The sequence below is a fragment of the Rhinatrema bivittatum genome, chromosome 8 (genome assembly GCF_901001135.1).
Source record: "Rhinatrema bivittatum chromosome 8, aRhiBiv1.1, whole genome shotgun sequence".
Lineage (NCBI taxonomy): Eukaryota > Metazoa > Chordata > Amphibia > Gymnophiona > Rhinatrematidae > Rhinatrema > Rhinatrema bivittatum.
In genome coordinates, this window is record NC_042622.1 from 28,898,463 (window position 1) to 28,922,572 (window position 24,110).

The window sequence follows — 24,110 nt, forward strand, 5'->3', positions numbered from 1 at the left end:
TCCTGGTTGGAGCGTTTTCACAGACTGTGCCATGATGGGATTTCTTTTACTGCACATTTGAGTTAGGTGCCACACATGTAACAGAAATTTCCCCGCTAACAGTTTTAGCAACAGCACTTTCCAGGATGCTGCCCGCAAGTCCCTGGGCTGCGGCGAGAAGATGGCAAGCAAAGAGTTAACAACAGGGAATGAGGACTTGGATTTGCTTCTGATGATTCACCTTCAAATCTGCCAAGCCCTTTTAAAGGTAAGAGCTGGGGGCAGTAAAAGGGAAGAATGAGGCAGAAAAGCGCGCGCTGAAAATGGGCGCTATGTGCTGAGCGCCCGTTCTCTTCAACGTGTGCGCGGCCACACCCCCCTGGGCGCCCGATGCAATGTTTAAATGAGAGGCAGCGCTAGAAAGGGCGCGCGCTAAAGGAGAATTGGGCGTCAATAGCGCTCGACAGTTTATTGCGACGGGCGCTCGATACAAGCGTCTGTTTTCATCCCGCTTCTTTTTTTTTTTTGTTATAATTCATTTCAACAACCTCAGCAAAATATTAGGCGCCCCTTGCTATGGACGTCCAAGTTGTGTGGCCGTAAGAAAAGTGGGTTTCTTTTAATCAAAGTCAAAATATACAATTTATTTTTCTCCACCAAAAGCAGTGACGTGTCAGAGCGATACTAAGGAGGAAGACACATTTATAGCAACACAGAGAACCTGATTTTAATGTTTTTCATGAGCTCTTGACTTCAAGTTGACTTTACTCCACCTCCGAGGCTGGAATTAAACTCCTCAGGTGTTTGTTGGGCGCCCAGTGCTTTACTGCATCGGAGGAGGGTGGGTAATATCTAATGTCATCTGACAGGCACTATCCGGTACACATTTGTTTGGGCTCACGTTTTGGACACGCTAATCTCCTTGTTGCATCGGGCGCTAGTCTAGCGCGTCCAAAACAATGCCCAACCGCGCATAAATCATGCATAAGCCCCCAAGAGTGTAACTGCGCCCTGCGATTCACAAGATGCTTGGTAATTAATGCATATAAAAATGGTTCCCTATTTTTTCTTTTTATTGGAAGCATTTTATTTTTATTTTGAAATTTCTAGGGTGAGAGAACATAGTAGAAATTTCATCTTTCTGAGACTTTCCTCACGCCAAATGAAGTCTAATCTTCATCGACGTGTACTGTGCTGTTCATACGTCTCACTCTGCATGATAAACTGGTCCCTAAACCACCACCAACACCTCACCTCGAGCTATTAGATGACCCTCTTATAGGCATATAAATACTTGACTACTATGAAGGCCTTATAGATAGTCAGTCAGTCTGTCTGTCTGTCTGTCTCTCTCTCTCTCTCTCTCTCTCCTCCCCCTTGAAATAGGAAGTATTGTGAGGTGTGAAAAGTTTACCACACCACAAGTGCTATGTTACCACACCAGGGGGTAATTCTAAAATTACCCTAAACACACCCCATTTTCTTATCGCTGGCGTTATCCATGTATTATCGCATTTTGATCAATCTAGGGGTTAGATGGGTGTGAGAGAGAAGGGATTGGTGTAGGGCGTATACTGTGTGTATATGCCAGATTGTGTGGGAGATTAGAGAGGGGATGCAAGGAGGAGCAGAATCAGAGCATTACTAAGACTTCACTGAGATGGAGTTGAGGGAATAGCTTAGTTTCCATGTCATTCAGGCTTTAGCTTTGCCACCACTGATACTGACACAGGGACAGGCCCGGCGTAACCAGGTGTGCATGCCATGTATTTGAATGGATTGGCAACCCAGGGAAACGGTGAGCCCGTAGCAGCAGGGGAGCCTAACCAGCCGGCAGCCGAAGAAGGAGAGCGCTGGCGACGGAAGGAGAGACCTAACTTCTGGGTACGGGCATGTGTGCACGCACACCTGCGCACAGTTTCCGATCCCTCCCCACCCAAGCAGGAAGATCGGTGGGCCTTACAGCCCGAAAATAGCAGGAGGCCCGCAGCGTAGTGGTGGTGCTCATCCCACCATGGCCCAAAGACAGCAGGAGGTCTGCGGGACCCTGGTGGAGCTTATCTCATGTGTGTGTGTGTGTGTGTGTTTGTGAGCTTGTATGTATGTGTGAATGAGTGAGAGCCTGTGTGTGCATGTGTGTGTGTGTCTGTGTATGTCTGTGCAAGTGCCTATGTGTGTGTCTATGTGAGAACCTGTGTGACTTGAATGTGTCTATGTGAGAGTCTGTGTGTCACATATAGCCTCTCACAGGCATACACACACACACACACACATATAATGTATCGATGAGGGAGAGGCAGCCTGTGTATGTGTGTGTGTGAGAGAATGAATGTGGTGTTGTGCATGTGTCTGAGAGAGAAGATAAAATTTGTGCAGCCCTACCTCCCCCAATCCATGACAATCTCAGGGTGACTGGAAATCAGAACCCAGGTATGGAGAGCAGATTTTTAAATCCTTATTAGTTTTAATTATTGGGTGGTAATTTGATGATTCTGCTCTTTTGAAATATATTTTTTGAGGGGGGAATAGAACATTTTTAATTGGAATTTTTATTCATCAGATTTTTTTAAATATTTTTTTTTGTTTCCATTCATTAACTAGTTTGAAATATTCTTTTTTTAATATGACTTTACTATTATGATTGTTTTATATTTCTTGATTTTATTTAATGTTTTATGAAGAATGGTAATGTTTCTGTTTTTCCATTGTTGCTCTGCATGTTGTGGGTCCCAATTCAGTTCTTCTCAGCACATTTCTGTTTACACTTTCTGATCTCTTTATTCTGTATTTGCATATGTGACCAAAGTGAGGTATTTTGCTGGCATGTAATTTCTGTGTAGGGATCTGTATCAGCCTGATATCCTAATAAGAGCTTTTATTGGTGTTCTAGGGCCTGGTGTAACTTGTGCAGCGTTGCCTTTTCATAGATAAGGTTGTTAGGGTTGTTTTGGATTGGGAGGTTACCATTGCTATATTGTAATGGTAATTCTTTTTGCTCATGGCTTTCTGAGGGCCAAGCTCACATCCACTATGCATTACAAAAAGTCTAATTCCATAGGAGTTCGAAGTGTCTTTTTTGCAGGGTTTTCTGGCTCACACCACAGCGGTGCATGTAAATATAATGTGCTTGTTGTAAGTGATGATTTTGCCTCAAAAGACGTCATGTAAAATTTGTTATAAATGCATCGTTTAATTGTGTATATCTGTAAAGGGTGTGTGTGTGTGTGTGGAGGGGGGGAGGGGTATGTGCAAGGCTGTAAGGTTTCCCTAGGGTACCTAATACACTTCCTTATCCATGGGTTCTGGGGGTGGGGTGGGGTGGGGGCATGTCATTTTTTTAAATTATAGATTGCAGGACGGAACTGGGCTTTATTTGATGGGCCTGGGACAGGCACTGAATGAATTGGGGGGGGGGGGGGGGGTGGAGCACAGTAATTTTTTGCACCGGGAAGCAAAAAGAGCAGCACCGGCCCTGCACAGGGAACCAGTTTAATTGCTATTGGTGGCCATTCACTGCTACAGGGCAAAGTCTGCCAAATTCACTGAAAAAAATGAAGCAGGAAAAAAGTGATATTTTGTAGATATTATAACTGATATCTAATGCTTCTTTGCATTTCAGAAACTGATTTCACCAAATATAGCACAAATTGTTCAAAACAGCATTTTGGAAGAATTATCCTGGCAGAGTCAAGTTCTAGAAACTCTTTCTATTCTATATTTTCATAAAGCTGGGAACTTTATCTCCATTGAAGAGAGTAAGTACGATACTTAAGCGACAAAATATGTTGCATCCAATATTCAAAGATATTCAGTTATCTAAGTTATTGGGGTATAACTTATCCAGATAACTTAGAAGAGATATTCAGCAGCATGGCTGTGCTGCTGAATATAATCAGATCAGTTCTAGCTAGCCTGATAACTTTAGACTTGACCTTAACCGGATAAGGCTGAATACAGGCACTGGATAAGTTGCCCCACCTGATTCACCCATTGCCCACTCCCAAGATATCTGGCTATCTACTTAACTGTATCAATACTTATGTGGCTAAGCATCAACAGCTGAACATAGCCGGATATTTAGTGGTTGCCACTTAACTGGATATGTTCTTATTTATCCGGCTAAGAAGTGCTAAATATTGGTGTCTCGCTGTCTCTCTCTCTCTCTCTCTATATATATATATATAGTCAATGCTACCTATTATATCAGGGGAAAAAGTACTGCCAGAAAGTCAACAGTGTTGAATACTTAAACACAAATATATTTTTAACTAGTAGAATGCCAGTCAAAAATGACAGGAATTGGCAGTGCAACTATTTCATAGCATTGGTATGCCTCAGGGGCCAACTTTTCAAAATGATTGGGGGTGCTAAACTCAGCACAAGTTACCCATCCCTGGACAGGATGAAGGACTTTGCTCAGTACTGGAGGGTGCGCTCAAGCACCATCTGCACTCCCAGAGCTGGCACCTATGTCGTACATAAGGCAAGTTTATTTCCTCGCACCCTCCACTGTTCCTCTATCTCTGTTCATCAGGCCTGGGCTGGCCGCACCAATTCTGCCTAAGGTAGCAAATCCCAAATCTGTCACTGCATCTCCATCACCCTCTCCCATCTCCCACAGCTGAGCCAGTCCTCCCTCTCACTGGCAGGGGGGGGGGGGAGGGAAATTCCTCCTACCTGCCGAGTCAGATTTTTGGGTTGGTCCACTTGGGGCCCTGTGTATGGTGTCCTGTACAGTTCAAGTGGCAAGACTGACCTGAGTAGCAGGAGAAAGTGAAACTCACTCTGACCTCATGCCTAACACCCATCCTGCCCATCTGGTGGCTCGCCCACTCTGTGGCCTATCTGTCCAGTTGAACAAACCCCCCCTTCTGATGGACATGAGAAGGATTAAGTGCTTCATGCTGCATCTAACTTTTCCTGCCACCTGGGTCAGCCTCATAGCCACTGAAAACAGCTATCATGGCAGCCATGGTTGTGATGCATGCTTATTCCCCCTGGATTTGCTTTAGCCATTAGGACATTTACTTGTTGTAATGCATGCACAACAACCAATAAGAAGCTTCCTACAGTATTACAGATGGATAGACACTGACTTTTCTCACAACACGACCGGTCCGTGAAGGAACCATCTTCGGACCCGAGTAGGAGCTGGGAGAGAGGCCCGCGCAGCCGGCGCTCGAGCCCATCGGGGTAAGGCCCTTAACTCTCGCCCTACCACCGTGGGCCCCGCCCCGGCCACGCGGGGATCTTACCTTTGCGCTGCCCTTTTCTTCTCGGACAGCAGCTTACAGCCGCTCCTCGCTGCCTCAATCCAGCCCCTCCGGCCGAGCGACTCGATCCGGGGAGGAGTCCACCAGGGTTGGGCCTAGTCCTGCAGACCGACCGACGCCGCCTCTGCCTCCGATCATCGAAGTCGCGCCGCTGACGTCACCCGAGCGCGCCGGCACACGTTTAAAAAGACGACAAGACACCAGGTGCCGCGCGCCGGGCGTCACGCGCCGAAGGTGCGCGACAAAGGGGCCTGCCCCTTTGGGGCGGATTTTCAGAGCCCTGCTCGCGTAAATCCGCCCAAAACCGGGCGGATTTACGCGAGCAGGGCCCTGCGCGCCGGGAAGCCTATTTTACATAGGCCTCCCGGCGCGCGCAGAGCCCCGGGACTCGCGTACGTCCCGGGGTTCTCGGAGGGGGGCGTGTCGGGGGGCGGGGCCGGAGCGCGCGGCGTTGCGGGGGCGTGTCGGCAGCGTTTTGGGGGCGGGTACGGGGCGTGGCCACGGCCCGGGGGCGTGGCCGCGCCCTCCGTACCCGCCCCCAGGTCGCGGCCCGGCGCGCAGCAGGCCCGCTGGCGCGCGGGGATTTACGTCTCCCTCTGGGAGGCGTAAATCCCCCGACAAAGGTAAGGGGGGGGTGTAGACAGGGCCGGGTGGGTGGGTTAGGTAGGGGAAGGGAGGGTAAGGTGAGGGTAGGGCAAAGGAAAGTTCCCTCCGAGGCCGCTCCGATTTCGGAGCGGCCTTGGAGGGAACGGGGGGAGGCAGCGCGGCTCGGCGCACGCAGGCTATACAAAATCGATAGCCTTGCGCGCGCCGATCCAGGATTTTAGTGGATACGCGCGGCTCCGCGCGTATCTACTAAAATCCAGCGTACTTTTGCTTGAGTCTGATGCGCAAGCAAAAGTAGGCTGATCGCGCTTCTTTTAAAATCTACCCCTTTGTGCGCCCCTTAGTGCGGACCCTAAGAGCGGAGCTGTACCCCACAGAGGCAACCAAATTCACAGCACAACATTACCAAACAAACAGTTAGCATTCAGACTACCAATCCTACAAGCAAGCCCTTTACAACACAGACAACCCTATGAGACGCCGCAGTCTGCACTAACGACACAGCGTCAAAAATAATTCTTCACTGCTCAGACAACCGGACTCCACATTTGCAGACGAACAGACAGCACCGACTGAAAATAGACTTCACAGACTTCACAAAAAACAAAACTAACTAAACTAACAAACACTACCACCAGACAACTCAACTACTACCCAGACTACCAAACGCCACCACCAGACAACTCAACTACTACCCAGACTACCAGACGCCACCACCAGACAACGCAACTACTACCCAGACTACCAGACGCCACCACCAGACAACGCAACTACTACCCAGACTACCAGACGCCAACACCAGACAACGCAACTACTACCCAGACTACCAGACGCCAACACCAGACAACTCAAATACCACTCAAACAACCATCTATTGTGAACTCAGACAACCCAACAAATACCTAGACAACTAAACGCCACCAACTAATCAACTCAGCTACTGATCTAACATCCAGTCGCCACATCACTGACAACTCAGCCAATCACTGACAACTCAGCCAATACTCACTAACACCACTTTCGCTCCTAACAATGCAAACAATGTACCACGGTCTCCCTATACCGATTCTCCATCATAGAACACTACTCTCAGGAAAACCAAACATACTCTACAATCAACGAACCTACAAATCCCTCATCCCCATCATGATTACTCCAATCACACAACTTCTAGGATTCACTCTGTTCTCACTGATTCTATTTAATGCTCAATCACTATCCAAGAAATCTCTGATTCTAAATGATCTTCTCCTAGATGCAAACCCAGACCTATGTGCTATAACAGAAACATGGTTTAAATCTACAGATATAGCATTAATTAACCAACTACCAACTCAGACTTACGACTTTTTCTCTATCCCACGACAGAAAAAAAGGGGTGGGGGCATTCTCTTAGCAGCTAAGAAAGATCTTAGATTCTCTCAGCACCCAATCAAATCTGACTCGAAATTGGAAACAGGTCTTTTCAAATCAGACTCTCTACTAATCCTTCTAGTATATGCCCCCCCAGGACTTCTAGAAGCAGATCCATCACCATTCCTAGAAATCTTAGCTTCATATCTAAAACCAGACTTCCCAACGATAATCCTAGGAGATTTCATCCTGCACGTTGATAACCCCACACTCTCAACCAGCTGCGAAACCATTCTTACAGCCATGTCTGCAATGGGATTCAAACAAATAATCAATGAACCCACCCACAAAGCTGGTCACACACTGGACCTAATCTTTGTGAACCCAGGTATTACACATACAGTACAACCCACATGCCAAAAAGTTCCCTGGTCAGACCATTCTTTAATCTCCACCACCTTCTCAATGACCCAAACGAACAATAAACACTCCCCTCAACACTCATTTCTTTACAGAAAAGTATGCCCCTCGGATGAACTCAGCAATCATCTAATCACGGAACTCTCACACATAGATGTCACATCACCTAATACAGCCGTAAATTCCTGGTCCAACATAACAGAATCTGTGGCAAACAAACTGTGTCCATGGATAACAAAAAAAGTCAAACAAGGTGCATCAAAAAGGCAGCCATGGTTTTCTAACGAACTCAAAAGCCTTAAACTTAACCTACGTCAAAAAGAAAGTAAATGGCGGAAAGCTCCTTCCCCCACTACACTTTCTACATACAAACTCGCCCTCCATTCATACAAGAGCTCCACTCTAAAAACAAAAAGGGACTTCTACGCTCAAAAGATTCATAACATTATATTCGACTCTAAAGCGCTATTCACATTTGTCTCCAATCTAACTCATGAAAACCCTTCTGACATACCACCTAACCAAGCTCAAACAAAAGCTGATGAGCTGGCACTCTTCTTCAGTAAGAAAATCACGAACCTGCTATCACAATTAAAGCCTAATACAGGCTCACCAGCTAGCAATTACGTACTCCATAATAAAGACATTTCCCTCCAATCTCTTGAACTCACCACTTCCTCAGAGATCCAAACACTTCTTAAAAAAATGAAACCCTCATCGCATCCATTAGACCAGATCCCGTCAAAATTACTACTGCTAATTCCGGACACCATAACCAAAACCCTAGCAGACATCATAAACTGCTCATTCACCCAGGGTTTCTATCCAGACAACCTCAAACTAGCATCCATCAAACCGCTCCTTAAGAAGCCTAACTTGGACCCCAATGATCCCAACAGCTTCCGTCCAATCTCAAATCTGCCTTTCATTGCCAAGGTGATGGAGAAACTAGTCAACACACAACTATCGGATTACATAGAGGAACACGGAATTCTATTCCCTACTCAATTTGGTTTCAGAAAGGCATCAAGCACCGAATCCCTTCTCATTTCACTGACTGACTACATTATATTGGGCCTAGACAAAGGACAGGCCTTCCTTCTGATTCTATTGGACCTATCTGCAGCATTCGATACTGTCAACCACGCCATATTACTAAAACAACTGGCGAACATCGGTATTGCAGGATCAGCACTAACATGGTTCAAGACATTCTTAGAAAACAGAGGTTTCAAGGTTAAAATTCACAACAAAGAATCCCCCAGATACCCATCTTCGCAAGGAGTTCCGCAGGGTTCCTCCCTTTCACCGACACTTTTCAACTTATACCTTCTCCCGCTTTGCCAATTGCTAAACAAATTGAACCTTAAACACTTCATATTTGCCGACGATGTCCAGATTCTGATCCCCATTAAAGAATCCATCACTAAAGCTCTAGAACTTTGGGAAAATTGTTCTCATGAAATCAACGATCTCTTATCCAGCTTAAATTTAATTCTAAACCAATCAAAAAGCGAATTCATTCTAATCTCTCCAGACAATTGCAAAATCACTACAAACCCTCCAGCCAACTTGCAAACCTCAAAAGTAAGAGATTTAGGAGTTTCCATAGACAACCGATTAAATTTTAAATCATTTATCAACCAAACAACCAAAGACTGCTTCCACAAACTGCACGTATTAAAAAGGATAAAACCCCTATTTCACTTCCATGACTATAGAACAGTGCTCCAAGCAATAATATTTGCTAAAATTGATTACTGCAACTCGATTCTTCTAGGCCTCCCATCAGCACATACTAAACCTCTCCAATTGATACAGAACACGGCAGCAAGAATACTAACAAACAAAAGGAGAAGAGATCACATTACACCAGTCCTCAAAGACCTTCACTGGTTACCAATCCATTATAGAATAATTCATAAGTCCCTCACCACAATCTACAAGAATATCCATGGGCTGGCTCCACTCGATCTACAAATAGCTCTCAAAAAACACTCCTCCAATAGACCCATCAGAGAAGCTTATAGAGAATATCTACAGGTACCACACAACAATACCACCCAACATATAACATTGAGAGATCGGGCCTTCTCCACAGCAGGTCCCTCACTATGGAACTCAATCCCCTTAGAATTAAGACAGGAACCATGTCTCCTAACCTTCAGAAAGAGACTGAAAACATGGCTGTTCATGAAAGCATTTCCAGACCCTTAAGGATTCACTTCCAGCAATTGCAGCAAAATCTAATACAGCAATACTGAACATTTTCTATCAAATAAAATATTTATTTAAAAGAACAATTACTTAATTGAACATTCCCTTCTAAACGGAATCAATCACTACAAACCAATCACTACAATGTTCTAATTCTTATTAAACTTGTTTATCTTTCCTTTAACTCTAATCCCAGTTAGAATAACCCCTGTTTATTGTAACTTTCTCTTCCGTGCACTTGTTTTATACTACTGTAATGTATACTCTTATGTTTTAGTTATGTATGTTATAATGTATTGATCACCCCTTGTTTTATGTAAACCGACATGATACGTACTCCCGTGAATGCCGGTATAGAAAAACACAAATAAATAAATAAAATAAATAAATAACTTATTATATGGAATCAGATACTTATAAATACACAGATACACATATATACATTTATATTTCTGTGTCTGTGCATGTATCTATTGGCGTGTATGTAACCTTTTAATTGGTGGATTGCACAAATAAGGACTATAAGCCACTAGGGATTTTTCTTATGTGTTTTACAGCGCTTCCAAGGACAAGAAAGATAAAACAGTTTCTGAAAGTATGGCGCCAATGCACAGGGTCTGAAAGCTTACTGTATTGTTCATCTGAAAGACTTTTGAATCAACTTAAGAGAATATTTATGTCTAAAATTAGAGGAAAATATCCAGGACAACTGGAGACAGGTACATTGCCAAACCAACATTATTGGAAATTGTAAAAAAAAAAAAAAAATCTTTGTGTACATTTGGAAATGCTATTAATAATCTCCATTTCCCTGTACATACCCGGATTAGTGCTGAGTTTTGCCTCCCCTTCAGCAGATGGAGACAGAGACGTTTTGACCGACTCTGCCCTATACCCCGAGGTGCCACCTGCAGTCCATCAGTATTTCTCTGTCTCCAGCAGATGGTGGAGGTGCAAAACCTACAGTCTGTTCTTAGTTAGTTTGGTGTTTAAAAAAAAAAGAATTAGACAGGGAGATATTTTATTCCCTTCCTTCTCATTCACTCCCTTCCTTTCCTCTCAATTACTCACCTCCATCCCTTACCTCCTCACTCACACTCCCTGCCTTTACTTCCCTTTTGACTCACCTCTTCCTTTTCCTTCCTTCATCTCTCACTCATACCCCTTCTGTTCCCTCTCCCTAACTCCCTTTAGTATCCCTCCTTTTTGATTCACCAACCCCCCTACTCACTGCTTGCCTTCCCTCTCATTCACCTCTTTCATCCCATCTCCTTTTCTCTCCTCTCTTTACTTCCTCACTCACCTCTCCTCCCTTCTCCTTTTTCTTCCTCCAACCAGCAGTCATATTCCAGAACGGCCATGCTGGTCTGGCATTTTGTGGGTCCATCTTCTTGCTGGCAGGGAGTGGGAACCCCACCAGCACCTCATTTTTATCCGCTGGTGTCTCACAGGGCCGCACTTCATTAAGTGCATTGCCTCCGCATTTGTCTTCCTTTATCCTATCAGTGGGGTGTGGGAGCCCCACTGCCTTTCATTAAGCAAGGCTGTGAGGCAGCAATTGCAGGGGTATTTGGAGGGAGCACTTTCTGCCTCCTCAAAATTTTGCTGCCTGAGTCGACCGCCTCACCCTGCCTCATTATAGAATCACCCCCGGCAGCCCTGGTCCCATTGTTGGAGTGTAATGCAATGTAATATACTCAGCAACTACTACATCAGTCTATGGAAATGAGATTGATGTGTGGCGGAAAACTCCACATATTTCCAGCAGTTATCCCTCACTGAGAAATAATCTGGAGTGTGGGCACACTCTCTGTCTACCCAGCATAGCTTTGAAGAATTGGTGACGTATTTAGCAAGGGTCATAACCAAAGGCATTGACGCTAATCTGCCTCTGAGCAAATCACAAGGGCTCCTTTGGTTAAAGAGAGAGAGAGAGAGAGAGTTTGTTAGGCGCCCCGCCTGCGGCTGTCCAGTACATGGGACCGCTCACCTGCATAGTTCCTCAGCGGGTCCCGGGACGACCTCCCTCGCGGTAGTTGCTAGCCCAGCTAGGCCCTGGCGTCCCGCGGCGGCGGTCACCGAGCCTTCCTCTGCGTGCCAGGTCTCACGCCGAGGTTTGGCGTCTCCTGCCATGCTAGTCACGCCCCTACGCGCACGCACGCAGACCACCCGAACACTTGTAGGACTGAGGGCGGGTCTTGGTTCTGCGGCGCGCCCTGAATGAGCTACAATATAAGGAAGTTCCTGTCTCCACTTCCTTGCCTTGGCAATCGGGTCGGCTTGTATGTTAGATTGTCTCTGCGCTTGTTACTAGTCTCGTTCCAGGATCCTTCTGTTCCAGTTCCGTTCCTGACTTGTTCCTGCATCCTCATTCCTGTGTTCGTCTGTCTGTCTACCCAGGTAGTACCCTCTGACTGACTTTCTGGTACTGACCTCGGCTTGCTCCTGACCTGCCTGCCTGCCACTGCCTGCCTACGACCTCTGCTAGTTCATGACTCACCTGTCTGCCGCCTGCCTCAAGACCTCAGCCTGCTCCTGACCTGCTCGCCTGCCTGCCGCCTGCCTCAAGACCTCTGTTTGCCTCTGACTTCATCTGACCCTTGCCTTGTTGACCACTCCTCGGACTGACCTATGGACATTGACCATTCGCCTGCCTGACCTCGTCTCCAGATTCTGGCTCTGTTCCTCGCCTTGTCATCACCAACTCTGTTCTGGTTCTCCCTGCTCCAGCTCGAACCCAACCTCGCTCCTTCTGTGTCTGTGGGCACGCCAGACTTCCATACTCCCAGGAGACCCCTCCCAGGTTGTGACCCTTGCTAAATATGTCACCAGTTCTTCAAAGCTATGCTGGTAGACAGAGAGTGTGCCCACACACCAGATTATTTTCTCAGTGAGGGATAACTGCTGGAAATATGTGGAGTTTTCCGCCACACATCAATCTCATTTCCATAGACTGATGTAGTTGTTGCTGAGTATATTACATTGCATTACACTGTGGGGGGTCACCTAAGAACAAGTGACCCAGGTTCCTACAGGCTTCCCCCGGGGGGGACCTCGGGCTTCCAGTGGTGAAGCTCTACCTAGCCTCTGTCTCCTCCAGTGCTCCGCCCCCTGGGGCCATTTACTTCCTGTTCCCTTTCAGGAGACATTCCACCCTTGCCCCAGGACAAGGGTCCACCCCCGAGCGCAACAGAGTTAATAACAGCAGTTCAGTGTTTGCAAAGCATGTCAATGGCTATGAACTCTATCATCACAAATGTTATTATTATTTTTATTTATTTAACTTGATTAACCACAATTCCATTTAAATCATCAAAACAATCCACAAATAAAACATAAGTTACATATGAATCTATCAGGAAGAGTAGAATGATCATATAAGACAATCTGCTATTCCCCAACTAACCAGGAATCAGTAGTAAAGAGGAAGAACAGAGAAACCGCTAGACATGAGATAGAAAAAGAAGATTTTGCAAAAATACAATATTGAAGCAAGTGCTGAATGTACGTGAAGCAGAGATATTCACAATAAGAAGGGTGGTAGGTGCAGAGTCCACCAAATGACAAGGTATCCCTTGCTGATTGTTGCGGCAAATGCCTTAAGTAGAAACATGGGGCACATGTGGCTTTCAAGTCCAATGCAATAAAAACTCATATGCATTTTATGGCCTGTGTTCAGTTTTTAGAAGACTACTGGAGCAGATTGTAAGCACTGGGGCGCTCGCCTCTCCTGATCTGTCAAACGAATTAGTTACCTTCTTCCAGTTCCATGGCTACCTCCAGAAATACGATGCTAATGACCTGGGGAGACATCTTGCAATACTCACAAAAGAAGGTAGAAACTACAAATTTCATTTCAGATAACTCCAAACGTTACTCACAGCCTGTGAGCAGTGTGCTCTGTGCTCTGTGAATATTTTGTAGTGAATGGAGCTTTTTTGTTGGTTTTCTTGAGGGATTTTTTTCCCCTTCTTTAATCTCTAGCTCTCCGGCTCCAATAACACTCCCCATCAAGCACAAAAAGGTTAGGGGGTTGGCCAGGGGGTGTAAGTTAACAAGACCTTGAGCACAGCTACAACAATGGTTTCTATCCATGACCAAGAGTGCTATGTTGGGAAACAAACTATGTCTACGGTAGTAAATTAATTTTCTGACAAATATACGCTCCAGAAAGACATTAGATGAATTTGTGCAAATCCTAACTCAAATTCTCCCACCCCCTGGCACTCAAATATAGGACCGCAAGCTTATTTTGCTCTTCTGTCAGCCTTGCGCTTCAACTTGTTCAAACTTTAATGGCAATGGTATTTTATTATACCGACTTTCAACAAGTCACCAAATCCTACATCATAATCTCAAAATACCCACAAAGCAGTTGTGAGTTCAAAGGAAAAAGAAACTTACTTTGATTCTCATAGCCAGGCCTGGAGGGTGGGGGTGATGACTCCGGGATAAATCTGCTACTGCAGGAACCCCAGACTGCGTGCTCATGTGCATGGCTCTGCCCCCCCCCCCCCCCAAGCTTACAGGAATTTATCGGGAGGGGGGAGACTACCTCAGCAGTGCGGGGCCTGGGGAAGCCTTGCCGGATGGAGTCGGAGGTTAAGATTCCAGGCTGTCGTATTCATTCCTCTGTTTATCATGGAAAGACCTTCTGGTGCAGGGCAGCTATGATGTGGAGTAAAAGGTACAATGCCCGTGAGAAAACTAAAGTTATAGGGGGAAGTATCTTGGACACATGAAACTGATTTCTTTCTCGCACATTCTTTCCAAAGACCAGCACTTTTTCCTGCAAAATAGCTGGGCGCATAAAAGGAAAAATAGTCAGTTTCCATGGTGATAGATCAGTAATTGTTGCTGCATTCCCCCCCCCCCCCTTCCCCCCCAGAGTTGGCTGAATAGTCTCCGGAGTGCATTCTTTGGTTGTTTATTTAAACTGCAGTGACCCTTCGTTGTCATTGACATGGCAATAAGTTGATGATGGAACTCTTCCTGATCACGAATTCCAGAAGATTCACCCATTTCTGGACTACCTCTGTCTAACTGGTTCTTGATATCGCTCACACAGCTGGTGTTTAACTTACTTTACTATATACAGGCAATTTATACCCAATGTACCCTACTTCCTATCTATGTACTTTTAATCTTCCTCATATCTGTATGTATCCATTACTTGTGTACTCAATACAAGGACCCCTGTCCTCTTGCGATTCTGTAGCCATGGTAAGGGCCACAAAATTCAGCCTTTGACGCAGAATTGGCCAGCCCTAGCCAAATCACCATGGAAAACCAGGGGCCGGGTCTTACCCAGAAGAGCATGGCATTACTGGCAGTGGGATGGTAATAGGCTCTGCTTCCCTTCCACTACGCCCCTCTGGAAGTGGTCACTGGTGGCAGTGGGATGGTGCATTCCTCCCTTCTAGCACTCCCACCATCTTATCCTTCCCCCCCCCCCCCCCCGTCCTGATCCCCTTACCCACCTGTCAAGATATAGGACAGCAGCCTTGCAGTGCCTCAGGCTGCATCCTCCTCCTCTTCCTCCACTGCTGAGGCCTGAGTTGTACTTGAGGGAGGGAGTGAAGGAGGGAGAATGAGGGAATCATGGCAGGGGAGGGCATCAGTGAGAGTGAATTGGGGGAGGTGTGAAGGATGAGTGAGAGGATCGAGGAGGGAGGTTTGTGAAGAGATTGTAAGGGGGAGGGAGTAAAAGTGAGTGGAGAGGGAAGGAGGGGGATTAAGGGGATCATGAGGGGACGGAATTGATTAGAGTCGATGAGGACCTGGGAGTGAACAAGACTGAATGGAAGGATCATAGGGGCTGGGGGTGTGAAAAAGGGAGAATGAGGATAGGGAGGGAAGGGAAGCAAACCATGATCCTCATTTATTCCCCCCACCCACCATGGTTAGGGGATCAGGTGGGTAGGGGGAATAAATGAGGGTCAGGGAAGGGATGGAGACAGGGAAGTGAACAAGGAAGAGAGAGGGAATGGTGGAATGGAAGTGAATGAAGGAGAGTGTGGAGATGGTGGGGAAGAGCAGTGAACCAAGGAGAGTGAGGTGTTTTTGGGGGAAGGAGAGAATGAGGGAATGTGAGAAGAAAGAGTGAGCGAGGGGTCATAGTGAAAGGAGGGAGTGAGGGAGCCAGGAGAAAGTGAGTGAGGGATAGCTGGATGGAAGAGTGAGGAATCACGGGGTGGTTGGGGGTGGGTGTTCTGCTGAATGCCCGGTCACTTTTGGTAAGCTACCATGAGCGTATTTTTTAGTGAAAAGACGGAATATCAGATGCTTATGAAATAAACAAACAGGCACTCCCACGTGTAAGGTAAGGTTAAAATGAGTCTTCTAGTCCACTGAAGGTGCTATTAACAGTCTCCTGCTTTCCAATAAAGTAACGCTGATTGATGAGCTGCAGTTTCCTGGGCGCCTGAAGAAACTCAAGAAGCTGAAAGGGAAGCGAGTCGGTCAGCTCCAGCCATTGCCGCAGACCCTGAGACTGCTTGCAGCCCTGCAGCTGGACGAGGATCACAAGGTCTCCAAAGCAGCGACTTCTTGCATCTCCAAGTCCGCCAGAAATAAGAGTTTTAGGCAAAAGGTACTAACCATGCTTTGATATCAGTTTCTGTGCATTGTTGGAAACCCATTTTCCCAAGCATTCTTCCTTGGAGCTACATAAAACTGGGACGCTGAATTTAAAAAACAGCTCTCGGTCCCTTTCAAAAGGCCAGTCAAAATTGGCTAAGGGGCCTGCTGATCTAAAATATAGTATTACACACCCTCAGAAGGAGGGAATAGCATTATAATACTTTTCCATGATTCAGAGGTTTGCTTCAGATGTGCACAAACAGCCAAGGAAGCTGCTGTGGGAATATGTGATTCTCCAAGCAAGATCAGGCTCAACCGCTAAAAAACGTGTACAGAGACCCTGGCATCCGTTAAAGTCTGAATCGCTTTGGTAGAAAGCTTTTTTTTTTTTCTCCTTCTGAAAATGTTTGGTGTAGTTCAAAGCTGTATTTCACAGTCAAGCAACTTCCACTGATTCCCAGCTAGTCCTTGTGCCTCAGGCACAGGTCGGAGTCTCAGGATACGCATAGGGGCAGATTTTATAAATCTGCGCACCAGGCGCGAACAAGAGTACACGGGATTTCAATAGATACACGCGTAGCCGCGTGTATCCATTAAAATCCAGGGTCAGCGCGCGCAAGGCTGCCCAAAATCGGCAGCCTTGCGCGCGCCGAGCCGCACAGCCTGCCTCCGTTCCCTCCGAGGCCGCTCCGAAATCGGAACGGCCTCGGAGGGAACTTTCCTTTGCCCTCCCCCCACCTTCACCTCCCTTCCCCTACCTAACTCACCCCCCCGGCCCTATCTAAACCTCCCCCCTACCTCTATCACGAAAGTTACGCCTGCTCGAAGCAGGCGTAACTTTGCGCGTGCGCCGGGCCGGCTGCCGCGCTCCATGTTCTGGTTCGGGGGCGTGTCCAGGGGCCGCTGTCACGCCCCCGGGCCGGAACCACGCCCCCGGACACGCCCCCGAAACGCCGCGTCACTCCCGACACGCCCCCGAAACGCCGCGTCACTCCCGACACGCCCCCGAAACGCCGCGTCACTCCCAGCACGCCCCCGACACGCCCCTCCATGCAAGCCCCGGGACTTACGCGCGTCCCGAGGCTTGCACGCACAGGGGGGGTTTGGGGTAGGTTTTCGGAGGGGTACGCGCGTACCCCTTTGAAAATCTACCCCATAGCGAATACACATTGGAGACCGAGTGTACACAAATACAGCTAATTCATAGTCCTTGTGCATGTGTCCTGCAAACAAGCGTTGTTAGAGAGAATATGATGATAGAAAATACAGGTCCCGTGCAGTCTGGGCAATTCGTTTCCTATTGGACCAGGCCAGGAGACAACGACTCGGCTGACTTTCTGCTGACTTTAGGTGAAGTTCCCTTTTACAGACAAATTGGAGTTTCACCCTGAAACCAGAACAGTATGTACGATATGAATACAAAAAAAGTGAATCATTTTCCTCTAGTTTATATTTAGTGGAGCCTTCCTTAGAAGCATTCAGGTAGGGGCCGTGTTTAGAAACCCGTTGAGCAGGTAAGATACTCAGTTACTTTCAGCTGGATAATTTTAGCTGAAAAGTTTAGATAAATCCAGCAAGCTAGATTTTGTTTGGCTGGTTAGTGTAAAAAAAAATCAGGCACTAACCAGCTAAATCCTCTTTAAAACAAACAAAAAAAAAAACACCTGGGCATCTCTTCCTCCCTCCTGTACCAGATGTCAAAAGGACCCCCCCTCTCTGAAGACAGCCCTGGGGCCTGACACCTCCTTCAACTCTACCTCCCCCCCCCCCCCAAGCCAACCTTATTTATTTATTTATTTTGTAAGACGACAGATTTGGCCAGTGCTTCCTTCCTAGCCCACACACCCCATGTCCTGTTTTCCTTAGATATTGTAGATTGTTCTGGCAGCTTTGCCCGATTAAATAAAATGGTCCCTAACTTCAGTTTAAAGCCCGTGTGTGAACTCTCCTCTGAGAGCTTAAACCTTATCCAGCCTGCATGGGCGTGAGTCTGGGTTTCGATCCACGCTCGCTGAGTCTAGCATTGCGCAAACGTTTTGCTAAGGACTTAGAAACTCGCCCCTGCACTCCGCTGGCTTTTCCTTACACAAACTCTTGGGAAATCGCATTCCTTGCAGCTTAATGCCTTGTCCCATCCCTGGTCCGCCCAGTTAAGTTTCCCAGTCATGTCCTCCTCCTCCTTAACTTAAAGCCTTTTATTTGTTTTTGGTCCTTGTATCTTCTCCATTTTGATTAGATTGTAAGCTCCTCGGTGCAGGGACTCTCTCATCTGTGTCTCTATACAGTGCTGCATGCCTCTGGTGTGCGCTAGACGAATGATCACCTGATATACAAAAGAAATGACTGTTTAGGCCTGCTCCCCTTCTTCCCTCCCCTCTGCTATTTTAAGAACAGGCTGCTCCTCTCCCACACAAGGCCCATGCCAGCTAGGGCTACCCCTTTCTCCCTCTCTACTCTCCAAAAAAGGACACACAGTACATTTTTTTTTTTTTGTATTCAGGCTGAGGTGGAGGAGGGATGAAAGGAACATTGGCCCCCACTATCTTCTTCTTTTTTTTTTTTTAATAAGACCGACAAGGTGGAAGACAGGGATGAAGATGGCATCAACTCCTACTGTGATTTCTTTTTTTTAATATCAGTCGGGCAAGAGGGCTGTCCTGTTAATTGTACGTCCGCTATTTGACCGATCAGAATGAACTGGACATCTAGCACTGAAAATCAGCACGGAGTGAAAAACATTTAACCCCACTCCCAGAATGCCCCCAGGACTCCCCCTTTTTTTTTTTTTTTCTGGCTAAATTTTGGGCAAGCTATGATTTGCCCAGACAAAATTTACCTTGTCAGCCAGGGAAAGATTCAAACAGCAAGGTTTGTCTGGCTAACTCTCAAAGTTACATGTCCTCTAGCAACAATTCACTGGTATAACTGTCAGACACCTATATGAAGGCCTGACACCTGTACTAGTGAATCGTTGATAGGACAACGTTTCTTTATCTTTTGCATGTGAGTTCATCATTTCTCGTTTGTGACTCCATTTTGAATACCTCTCAGAGTTAGGCAGATAACATTTTGAATATCAACCTCATTAGATCCATTGAAAAAAATTAGTCTGTGCTAAGGACAGGACAGTTTTTTTCAGTAGAGGAGGAGGATGATAGGCTTGTCATTGTTTAATGATGTCAGCCAATTCAAGCCATAAAAATATCTGAGCTTCCAGATACAGGATCTAAGGTGCTACTTCCAGTAGCATTGCAAACTCCCAGAAGGCGACTGAAAATCCAAACTGCAGACTGGTCACTACAGAAACATCCTTCAGTTCAATGGGTCAAACAGGCAAGTGTATGGGGCAAGGCCCCTGTGATGTTGAACAAGGCTAGTACTTATCCCTGATGGGCAAGAAAACATTTGCAAAAAGAGCTTTATTTTCTCCCTAATTCCTACTAATCAACAATTTTGAATCTTGATTGGCTAATACAACCCCCTCTCCAAGGAAAAATACACACATTTAGGGAGGATTTAGGGTTGTGATTCAAAAATCATGATTTTCTAGTTCAACCTTCTTGGTAATATATCCCACCAAATCAGAATAGAGGCAGAATGCCAGGGTTTTTTCCCCATATTCTCCTTGTTGTGATTCCAGCCGCTGTGTGGCCTCCCCTCCACCAGAGGACCCCAGTGAGCTCAGCTCCAAACTATTCTCCAGCATTCTCTGGCTCCTATCCTCAGCCTGCGCTCTCTCCCCTGACTATCCCAGCCCCCCTTGCCTGCCTGCCTCACACCCAGAACCCAGACTCCTGCCATACTTAATCCAGTCTGTCCTCCTTCTCAGTGCTTTGGCATAGTGTCCTCCTTGGCTCCCTGCTCTAGCCACTTCTGCCTTGAGGCTTTCTCAAGCTTTGTCTAGTGGCTTCTGGGCCTTCTGATTCCAGCCTTGCTTTACCTCATCTCCTGGCCTCTGGGCCTTCTGACCCCAGCTTGCCTTTGTCTTGCTTTGTGACCATCTGGCCTTCTATTCCAAGCCCTGCTCTGTGGCCTTAGAGCCTTCTGTTTCCTTCCTTGCCTTGTGGCTTACCCTAAGCCTCTCCTGACCCCCGGCCTAGCCCTGACACTCCCTAGATCTCTTCTTAGTTTCTAGGTCTCTCTACCTTGCCTATGCAGCCTTCGGGCTTTCTTGTTCTATGTTTTGGGTAGTCCTTGTCCTGGTTTGTCTTGTCTTGCCCTAGTCCCACTTCCAAGTTTGCTTGCACTCAATTCCTGTCTGTCCAAGCGTTCCAGTTCCACATGTACCTGCATTCACTGCACTCTTTCCTGCACCCAGGTCCAGTCTGTTCCTGCTGTTCCAGACCACGCTTACCTGCACTCAGCTCCTGTCTGTTCCAGTTCCATGTATACCTGCATTCATCCACTTTTACCTGCACTCTGCTTTGGAGCTCCATACCAGCAAGCATCTTGATCCAGAACACCATTCCAGCCTCAATGGACTGCCCACGCTTAGCCTCCAGCCTTGCCACCCTGCACCACTCCAGGAGGTGGTGTCTACAACAACCCTCTATAGTTGCCCTTCACGACTCTCCCCTCCCCCTTCCAAAGTAAGGAATAGAATGAAAGAGTTATCCCAAGTCTTAATGCATTTCACTGTGCAATAATAATCGAATGTGTAAAAGAATTGGATTTTTTTTCTGAAAACCTGAATATATCTGAGCTAAAATTCCTAAAGCAGCTTCATGTAAGCAACATCAAGGTCTCATTCTACAAACCACTTTATAACTAGAGGCAAATAATCAATTCTTAATATCCTGGTGGTGGTATCATATATAGTATTTCTATAATCACTGAGCCAGAAATGTCACACAAAACATGGCTTGCAAAACTTAAAGATTAAAAGTCAACGATCAAGTAGGATACTGAAGCAGGCTGGGAAAGTGGACCTTATGGTCTTTATCTATCATCATAGTCTCCTCTCCTATTTCTTTGATTTCTATTCTGTTTTTCAGGCTCTGCAAAGCAGGATTACATCAGGTACTGTACGTATTTCCCTGTCCTCAGAGGGCTCACAATCTAAGGGAGCTGATCCATTGATCTGAGCACTAACAAACTGTGCCCTGGTTTCACAGTTTTAACACGCAGGGTTTTTTTGTTTGTTTTTTTTAACTCCTGATGCAGTAACCTAATGACATGCTAATGCAACGGGAGTTTAAAAAAATGCACACAACTTTAAAATGTGCTTTCGGTACAGGCCAAACGCACATTTTAACTCAGGAAGGGGGGGGGGGGTGTCTGTGACAGCCGTGGCTGCCACTTAGCCAGATAAATATTGATTTATCCGTCTATCTGGCGCGGGTCACCGCTACTTAGCTGGATAAAGTACCCGCGCTAGATAGCGGGATAAGCACTGATTTATGTGGGTAAATGGCAGCAGTAACTTACCCGCATTTGTAAGCTGCCATCACTTACTTAAAACATTTTCCCCCATTTATTTTAGGGGTTTTAAGTGCCAGCGCATTAAGTGCGGGAAGCTTAACTCCAGCTCTGACCTGGGGTTAAATTTCCAGCACTAAAAATACGTGTGCCGGTCCGATGCAGTCTCCCTACCTTGGGGGCGGGGAGAGGCAACTGCAGGGGATTTTCGTGTGAAGACGCTAGGCAGTACTTTCGATTAGAAGCAAATACTTTCTGCGCGCAAAAACTCCTTGCTGCATCAGGAGTAAGTTTTGTGGGTGCAAAATGCCTGCTGAAGTGCAGCCATTTGACTAAACTCACCTTTCTGCATCTGCCTGTAAGCTTGCACCTGTTACAACGGAGGGGGAAATGACTTGTCCCAGGCGATAAGGAGCAGCAGGGGGATTTGAACTGGGGCATCCCTGCTGCTGTAACCACTAGCTACTCATCCACTCCAATCTCTGTTTCTATAAAATAAAGTAAAACTCTTATCACTTTTGTAAGAGATGTTTCTGTTGCAATATACTATGGGACATATACCCTAAAGCTTAATGTACATGCTAAATAGTGTGCTATGTACTAAGGCCCTATTGCAGGGCCTCATAAATCTGTCCTGGGTGCCCCCCCAACCAGTCGGGTTTTCAGGATATCTAAAAGAAATATTCATGAGATAAATTTGTATATACTGGGTCTGGAATGAAGGAGGCACCTGGTGGTTAGAGCAGCAGGGGAGCCAGGATTCCAATCCTTTCTCCAACTAATGCTCCTTGTGACCTCGGACATGTCACTTCACCTCCATCACCTCAAGTACAAACCTATGGGCTGATACAGTACACTGTTAACCTGCCCTTGGACGCGCGTTTTCCCTTACCCCTTATTTAGTAAGGGGCGGAAAACGCGCGTCCAACCCGCGGCACCTAATAGCGCCCTCAACATGCAAATGCATGCTGATGGCCCTATTAGGTATTCCCGCGCGATACAGAAAGTAAAATGTGCAGCCAAGCCGCACATTTTACTTTAAGAAATTAGCACCTACCCAAAGGTCGGCGCTAGTTTCTGCCGGCACCGGGAAAGTGCACAGAAAAGCAGTAAAAACTGCTTTTCTGTGCACCCTCCGACTTAATATCATGGCGATATTAAGGCGGAAGTCCCGAAGGGTAAAAAAAAGTAAAAAAGAAAAAAAAATTGTAAATGGGCCGGCGGCTGTCTGGTTGAAAACCGGACGCTCAATTTTGCCAGCATCCGGTTTCTGAGCCCGTGGCTGTCAGCGGGCTCGAGAACCGATGCCGGCAAAATTGAGCATCGGCTGTCAAACCCGCTGACAGCCGACGCTCCTGTCAAAAAGGAGGCGCTAGGGACGTGCTAGTGTCCCTAGCGCCTCCTTTTGCCCATTTCTACCGCCGGGCCTCAATTAAATAGAGAATCGCGCGCACAGGTGAGTGGCCTGTGCGCGCGCCGGGAGAGCGGGCGTTCGTCCGCTCTCCCGCGGACTTTACTGAATCGGCCTGCTAGATTGTAAGTGTTCTGGGGAATGGAACTACCTACTATACCTGAATGAAACTCACCTTGAGTTTAGTTTCAGAAAAGCGAGTTGTTAAATCTAAAATCCACATCCAAATTTATCTTACGCATATTCATTGTAGACAACAGTGGGATGCCGGGGAGAGGTTTGGAAAGCCCGCATGTTAAAGTGCTCCACATAGACACTAGTGATATTAGCATGTAAATGAAGGAACATGAAGATGCAGGTTAGGCCTTACCAGGTGTGCAGTAAATAGCGTGATATTCACGCCTCCATGTGCTATTTTGCATACACTAGCTAAGGAGTGAGTATTAAAGGTTAGCATGCCCACAAAGACCAGCATGCTAATATTTAACACTGGGGAAAGCCCTGCCCTTGCAAAGGAGCCATGATATCAGCCTGTACCATGTTGTAAGCTAGCTGCAGCTGGACAGAAGGAAATCATGTTCTCGCCTGCTCCTGTTCTTTTCGCCTCAGCAGGGGGGGGGAGGGTTGAGAAGGCAGTGATCAGAGCACTGTGACCCTTACTACTTTTTGTAGGCATGATGGGGATATTTGGACCACTGCAGCCCTATCTGCTTGAAGAAGGGTGGGAGGAATAAAATGCCCCTTGCAAACTGGCCCTTTCGTTTTAGACTAGTTAGCACAGGGGTGGGCAATTCCAGTCCTCGAGGGCCACAAACCTGTCGAGGTTTTAGGATATCCTAATGAATATGCAT

At 46.6% G+C, this 24,110-nt stretch overlaps 1 protein-coding gene across 2 annotated transcripts in view; it reads left to right on the forward strand.

Moving 5' to 3' along the window:
- RIPOR3 (RIPOR family member 3) overlaps positions 1-24,110 on the forward strand; it is a 198,548-nt gene that overhangs the window by 166,196 nt on the left and 8,242 nt on the right. For both annotated transcript variants that reach the window (XM_029612994.1, XM_029612995.1), the window contains 5 exons: positions 103-247; positions 3,599-3,734; positions 10,406-10,567; positions 13,528-13,683; positions 16,238-16,440. In XM_029612994.1, the coding sequence (XP_029468854.1) occupies positions 103-247; positions 3,599-3,734; positions 10,406-10,567; positions 13,528-13,683; positions 16,238-16,440 (802 nt within the window). The remainder of the gene's footprint in view (positions 1-102; positions 248-3,598; positions 3,735-10,405; positions 10,568-13,527; positions 13,684-16,237; positions 16,441-24,110) is intronic.